General features: G+C 47.7%; 1 protein-coding gene across 1 annotated transcript in view; it reads right to left on the reverse strand.

Moving 5' to 3' along the window:
* MKS1 (Meckel syndrome, type 1) overlaps nt 1-7427 on the reverse strand; it is a 12107-nt gene extending 4680 nt beyond the window's left edge. Inside the window, 9 exon segments of the mRNA XM_023759600.1 lie at nt 836-892; nt 1443-1551; nt 2206-2310; nt 2580-2708; nt 2897-2991; nt 4660-4815; nt 5258-5328; nt 6418-6527; nt 6916-7427. Coding sequence (XP_023615368.1) covers nt 836-892; nt 1443-1551; nt 2206-2310; nt 2580-2708; nt 2897-2991; nt 4660-4815; nt 5258-5328; nt 6418-6527; nt 6916-6995 — 912 coding nt within the window. The 5' untranslated portion in view covers nt 6996-7427.
* Between the last annotated feature and the right edge of the window lie 331 nt (nt 7428-7758).

The raw sequence follows: 7758 nt of genomic DNA on the forward strand, positions 1-7758 counted from the left end.
CACAGTGTGGGAAATTGACAAGAGTGAAGGGAAGCCACAACAGCTGTCCTTCGTGTGTCCTGGGGGGGGGGGGGGGGGGGGGGGGGGAACCCCCTCCCCTTTAAAGGGTGAAAAAATCCAGGAACCAGGGAGTTTCCCCGTTTTATTTTTTTGGTGGCTATCCAAATTTTTAACCCCGACCCCCCTGTGGTAATTCAAAAAAAAAAAAATGAAAATTTATTTTTTTAAAAAAAAGAGGGAAACCCGCCGGGAATTTTTTCCTTTTTTTCAAATTTTAAAATGGGACTCCCCAAAAGAGGGGGACCAAAAAAAAGGACCAAAAAAAAAATGGGCTAAAACGGTTTTTTTTTTTTTTTAAAAGCCCAAATTTTTTAAAAAGAAAGAAAAACCTCCTTCCCCTCCAAAGGGGGCCTTTAGAAAAATATCAACATGAAGACCATTTTCATCTTATATTATTTTTAAATCAATTATTAAAGTAACACATGAGTGTATTACCACTGAAGAAATTCAGAACTACTTTAGTGTAGAGAATAAAAAGCAAACATCCCTGACATATCGCTCTCACCTCGAGTATTCATCTCCCATCTCCCAATTCCCCCTCGCCCCAGAAAAAGCCATCCATGGCATGCGTGTACCCTTTAAGGTATTTTCTTTGTACTAACAGTTCTATATCAATATGCAAATGTTTTAAAAACATGAACGAGGACTATCCTCTATCTGCTATTTTTTAATTTCCTTTGACACTGAAGAGTAGAGTTTGTCCTGGGGGCCTTTAAGAGAGGCTCTGTGACTCGGCCACAGCCTGAGCCCAGCTCACAGGAAGCCACGTACTCACCATCTCAAAGTCAGTGCCCACGAGGCTGCTGAGATACTCCTTGTGCCGGCCATAGAGCTGCAGAAGGAAACCAAACCAAAACCCAAGACTGTGACCCAAGCCAGACCAGGGTTCAGTTCCAAATGGGAGAAAAAAATGCAATAATAGGAAATGTCACAGGGAACTGGAGGCCTAAGCATCCCGGCCACTGACACTTGAAAGTGAAGCACAGAGGCTGTGCAATCCGCTGGCCTGGGACCGACTCCTGGCTTTCATACGTACAAGCTGTATGAACATGGGCAGGCTGCTTAGCGTCTCAGTCTCAGTTTCCTCACTTACGAATAGTAGTAATAAAAGTATTTACCTCAAAGAGCAGTGGTAGGGTCTAAATGAAATAAAGGATGTGAAATATCTAACCCAGCCCTAACCGGTTTGGCTCAACGGTCATGATGATGATGATGTTCTAATATGATCAAACACTTGGGGCTGACATGTCAGCAATGCTTCCTAAGTCAGAGAGAGCCATTAAGAGCAGATCTTGCAACTGCTGACATCAACCTCGGCCATGGTCTCAGCTCCCAGGCGCGGAGGCTCACCCGCCTGGTGCCAGGGATGAATTAGCTCTTACATCCTTGAACACACGCTGTTCCCGCTCCTCCTCCTCCGGCTGTGCGAGGGAGGACACGTTGTCGACTGTATACTTCCACAGCTCCTGCTTCTCCCCCTCGGTCTCAATTCTGTAAGGGCAAAGCCACCAAGGGACCAACTCTAAAACAAGAGATGGGGCCCTCCAGATCTAGCCCAGGGATGAGCCATCACCGGCCGTACACCTCCTTTAGAGTACATGATGACGGAGATAGAATGATGACTGGGAGAGGGAAGCAAAATGGTAAAGCAAGGGCACTAGACTAGACTGAGAGTATGGATTCAGGACCCATTTCTGATTCAAAGTCATGGTGAAACCCTAAAGCACGACATCCCTGGCACCCAGTTCTCTCACCTCGGAAACGGACAGGAGGGTCTAGGTAACTTCTAATTTACAGCCCTGTTATTCCAGGACATAGAGACGAAAAAGAATTAGCCCAGAGGAAAGACCTGGCTGAGTTCACCACCCCTTCTGGTTAGTCCCTATATTCATCAGCGCAGAGAATTACTGTCACTTAAGGACGCTGCTGAGGCTGTCGCTTTCAAGTTGGTGTGGTTACACGTTTTCTGAGAACGGGATCCCCAGCATCCCAGGGGTCAATGACCCAGAACAGAACATGGACCACTACCCGGGAACTTAAAATCAGAACAGATGAAGGGCTTTCTGAGCATCCCCTCAGCCAGGGGCGAGAAGTGAAGCCAAGGGGAAAATGGCAGTCTCACCACCCCTTTCTTTCTCTCCTCACCTGTAGGGTCCTTTGAGGCCCGTGAAGTCAGGTTTTACTGTGATCACACCGTTGCTGTCCACCTTCAGAGTACAGAGGACATGCTCATAATTCTTATAGCCGAGCCTAGAAACCAGAGAATCAACAGGATCACTGGTCCCACTGCCAGGGAAACAGGAAGGGGTAGTCAGACCCCGCCAGGGGAGAGGACAGAGGCTGCAGTGAGAATTATCATGGTAAAATACTAACGCTTCTGAGAACAACTGAGAAGCATCAAAAGAAAAAGAGAAGTCCCTTCCTCCCGTATACCCCGGGGTCACGACGCCAGGGAGGTGATGGTTAGTGGAGGCGATGAGGAGGAGGACCTGAGCTGGGCAGTGAGAAGCTTCACTTACTTTCCATAGGGCCCCAGGTCTGCCATGATGTACATTGTCTGAAGAGGGGTGTTGATGACGTGCTGGCTCTTGATGAAATCTTCTGAGGGTTCCCAGTTGACAATTCGTGACTTGAGGATGCCGCCCTCCCTGGGAGACACCACAGGAAGGGTTACTTCCCTGGGCCCTCCTGGAGAGCCTGAAGGAAGAACACAGGGGAACACGCCCAGGTGGAGGTCTACTGCAGAATGGGAAGCTGGAGTTGGTGGACATACCGAGAACAGTGGTGTGAAAGGACCCCAAAGGCCCCCCGAACCCCCATGCACACTTGCACTCACATTCCTCGCCTGTCCTGCCGCCGCCGCCTGACATTTGCCATTCGCTCGACCAAGAATGATGGCACCTCTTTGGCTGTGGTCATTTTCCGACAGTGCTGGGAAGAGAGAGCAGCCTTGTGTAACCCAGCTGGTCAGGGCCACATGGGACCAGTCACCCAGAGGGAAGAGGGAAGTCTTCCTTCTGAAACCTCATCTGGCCCCTGAATCTAAAATTATTCCTTACAACATACATGCTAATGAAGAGGAGGAGTGGCACAAACAAGCCAGAGAAGACCCCGGCCATGCCTTGGTTTGCCCCGAGATTAGCATGATATTAACCTTTGGAAGTGAGTTTATTTATGCTAATATTTAAATGAGCCTGCAATTTCTGAGCACATACCAACACAAAGTTGGGTGAGTTTGCCTGGTAGATGTTGACATCCGCTAGGTAACTGGAAGATGGCAAATGGGATACAAGTGTTCTGTGGGAAATCCTCACATGGGAACCGTGAGCTAACTGCAATTGTATTCACTTTTCCAAAACGGACAATCCAAATTGTATATATGCTACCAACCCACAACTTTCCTAATAAAAGTATCCATCATTCAAAAATACTCACTTAACAACTGTTCCTCGTACAGATCTACAAGGTTGTAGACAAAAATCAGAAAATAGAGGCTCTGTCCTCCCTCAAGGAGTCTAAAATCTCACTGAGAAGACAGACCCATCAGGCAGTGACTGAAGAAAATGTTAAGTCCACTAGGGCAGCGGTCACCAAACGGTGGTCCTTGGACCACTGGTGGTCCGTGAGGTCCGAAAGGTTGGCGACTGCTGCACTAGGGTATAACTGAGGCAAACTGAGGACGTAAGCCATTGGCTGCACTGAATTCCTCTTCAAACCCATACACTCGAGAGTTTTGGCCAAATCCCTGGTGAATTTTATCTAGATCAGCAATTTTAGACCGGTGTCCCGCAAGAATTTTTAAAACATGTAATATCTGACTAATTTAATTAGGGGCACTGACCTTTTTCCTTAGCTTGTCAAATAATAATAAAAAAAAAATGACAACAGCCAACACAACAATAGCTGTCCAGTGTGAATGAATCAAAATTATACCTATTTTTTGGTCAGATCAGCAAAAAATGTATTTTTGGGTGTGCCACGGAATTCTAATTAGTTTATGTATGCCATGACATGAAAAAGGTTGAAAATCACTGATCCAGATGGTTCTAGACGCCAACCACCTTTCTTATCTCATGAGGCATGGGGGAAGTCAAGCTCCTGGTTTGCAGCCTGCAAGGCTAGCCTTCGAGACCCCGCCAGCTCCTCCAGGCCCTCCAGCAGGCGGAGATGAGAGCAGAAGCCACACCACCTGTAGACTGAGACCACTCTATTCCAGCCTGGCTGTTAGCAGCGCAAGGCAGATCCTAGACAGGCTCTCTGTCACCCCTTAACACAGTGATGGCGAACCTTGTGAGCTCGGCGTGTCAGCATTTTGAAAAACCCTAACTTAACTCTGGTGCCGTGTCACATATAGAAATTTTTTTATATTTGCAACCATAGTAAAACAAAGATTTATATTTTTTATATTTATTTTATATATTTAAATGCCATTTAACAAAGAAAAATCAACCAAAAAAATGAGTTCGCGTGTCAGAGGTGTCATAGGTTCACCATCACTGCCTTAACAGGCTCCTGATTTCACACACAGAACCCAGTGAGGCCAGAAAGCTCATGGAGGCAAAGGAAAAGGAAGCCATGGGACCTTGGGAAGAACCATACCTCCTCCAAATTGGTGAATCTATCACAGTCAGTGTAGGTAAAGATTCGTCGGTTCTTCCTTCTACCAGAATCCTCCAGCTTCAGGATGTCTTGACGGTACTGCTGATCCAAAGGGCTCTGACAGGCTGCCTCATTCTGGTACAGATCTACTTCAAACTGAGGTCACGAGGAAAGGAAGATCTAGTGAGACCATGTCAAACTTTTGTTCCTGTAACTGTTTAATTAGAACAGTTCTATAGAGCTGATACAATCTGACATCTTTCCATGGCCAACTCTCATTTATCTAAACTAATGGAGCGCAGGGGATCCAAAGGAGGTAAGAGCTAAAGGGAACCAGAGTGACGGTCTAATCCAACTCTGCCATCACCAATGGCATGTGGCCCAGAGGTGAAAAGTGCCTCACTCAGGATCATAAAACTGGGTAATGACAGTCACTACGCTACACTGACCCTGTTAACACCTCAGGAGGAAGTACAGACTGCTACAAGCTTTCTGGAAATCGGTTTGGCAATCTGTATCAAGAATCTCTCCCTGCCACCAGCCAGGTGGAGGTGGCCTGGGTGGAGGTCGACTGAGAAGACAAGTGACACGGGCTCACCTGGCTAAAGAGCTTCTCCTGCCACCCAATCACAAGCTCCTCCTCTTCATCTTCATCTGGGCGGTGTCCGCCTCCAAAGACAACAGGGTGAGTCAAATGTGAGCCAAACCAGCGCTACTTCTTGCTCTGTGGTTAGTCATAATCCAAGTCCCTGCTCTTCTATTGCCACAAAACCAGTTGGAGTTCAGTGATTAATGAAGTACTCACTCTAGACAAAGGCTGGGGAGGCTGAGAATGAGTAGAGGCCAGGATGAAGACCCAAGAAGGATGGGTCTTAATCACTACTCTAATTTGAAAAGGAAGACATGCCTTCTAGGAATTATTTAATCTAATTCAGTGTCAGTAGCTGAAATTTAGATCGAGGCTGAATAGCTCTTTCTCAATACTAATTGTCTACATTTGCTTAAAAGGAATCATGGCATCTTCCTCTTTACTATTCCTGAAGCTATATATCTAGAATCGCAAACATTGTAGCCTTAGGACCAAGTATGAGGAGAGAAGAGGAAAAGCAAATAAATGATTATATAAAGAACCAAATATAATACAGTCCTGGCAGAGACACATGCTTCACAATCCACCAGCCCACACTCTTCTTGCCCAAGACTATTTTTTAACAGAAACAAAAGCAGAGAGACTAGTGGCCTAACACAAGCACACTGTCCCCTCTTCCTCACTCAGCTGCCTTCCCAGACAAGGACAACTGCAGGAGCACAGTGCATGGTAACATGCACATTTTTCAAGCTGACACCAATTTTCAAATGGTTTTAAAAATTATTCAGATGTGTACTTAGAATTTGGAGCATATTTTCTCTTAGAAAAAAAAAATACCACAAAAGGAATTTAGGTTGCCAGGAACATTTATAACATATCTAAAGAATGGTGTTTTTTTTTATTTCACTACACTGAACCACAATTACGATCAGTATCTTGATGGCAGGAATCATGCCGTATTCAATTTTCAAACACCACATAATATAGTAGTTAAAATCGCCTCATGAAACCCTGGCTTCAACATTTACCGGCCATGTGACCTTAGCAAGGAACCCAACCTCCATGCCTTTGCTCAGACTAGAGCCCTGGGCCTTTTCTGTCTTAAGAAGTAACCACCACCCTAGGCCCTTCCCAGGTACCCATGGGGACGCATCACCATCAACACCCACTGGCGGTAGGGTGAGGCCTAAAAGTGGCCAAGTCTATGAGGTCCTTCCCATCCTGGGCAGCAGGCTGGTAATGGAGGAAGTTGCTTGATGTGATTCTTTGCAAGTGGACTCTGTCAAGAAAAGAGAAGCCCAAATACTCGTTAAAAGACACACAAGCAGATGGACACGGAGCAAAGATGGGGAAACACAATACAGAAGAGGGTGGGCCTACGAAGGTGTGCCGGGTGCCCGCAAATGAAAGGTGGTGAGCGGGGCGCCGGGTCCTCAGGGGACGAGTAGGATGGGAGAGTGTACTGGGGACACAGAGCTCCGAGCAACCTGGGAGCCTGAAAGCTGTGCGTGGAGAGGGTGCCAGGTAATGCGGGGAGACGCAGGGAGACCGCGGAGGCAGTGATCGGGGTTGTAAGCAAAAGTGGGGGCCGCCGAACACTGAGAAGTGAGGTTCGGGCTCGATAGCTGAGAGCATAAAAGCACGGGGCTCCGGGACGATGCGACTACCGGAGGCGCAAGTTGCGCACGGGGTCCCGGGAGCGATACACAGCCTCCCCGGTGTCGGTGTTCCAGACGGTCTCCGCCATGACAGCTGCAACGCGCCGCGACTGCGCCGGAAAGCGCGCCGCCCCCAGTTCCCCTGGCAACGGAGACGCCGGGTGAGGGAGGCGGCGGAGGAGCTGCGTGCGCGATCCTGGATTTCCAGCGCAACGCAGCCGCTGCCAGCCCAGTGCAGCCCCAGCCAAGGCCAAGTTCCTATGCGCCCCCGTGCTGGGGTCCCGCGGGATCGCCGCTTGTCACAGGTGTGACCACAGCTCACGCACACCCAAGGCCGACTTCGTGCATTTTACAAATGAGGACAGAAGACAGAGCCGTTGGCCCTTTTCAGGAAGATCCAGAAATGGTGATGGGGACCAGCCCCAGATTCCCTGACGCCCAACCACTACTTTTGCCACCACACCACACGGACTTCCACGGAATGCTCAGTGCTTTGGCCTGAAATTCAGGATGTGACTCACAGAATGTTTCCATTCTTCCCGAAGGAGTCAGGGAAGGTGACGGCACTTAAACAGACATGTTCTTATATTCTTGGAATAAAATAAAAACTGTCAGAAGATTTATTAGTCCTTGTGTTGGTATTCACTAAGCCAGAGAAAGAAAACACAAGGAAGCTAGCAGTAAGGAAGGAAACGATGTTCTTGAACTATTTTCTATCCTGTATGAGTTAGTTCCGGATTTTTTAGACCTTAGAGACTGCACTGGCCGCCTGAAAAGCCAGGAAAGTGCCATTGAGAAGTCATGCTTCAATGGACTATCAAAGGCAAGGCACACCATAACCTCTTGTCTGGC

Source organism: Myotis lucifugus, unplaced genomic scaffold, assembly GCF_000147115.1.
Source record: "Myotis lucifugus unplaced genomic scaffold, Myoluc2.0 scaffold_158, whole genome shotgun sequence".
NCBI classification, from domain to species: Eukaryota; Metazoa; Chordata; class Mammalia; order Chiroptera; family Vespertilionidae; genus Myotis; species Myotis lucifugus.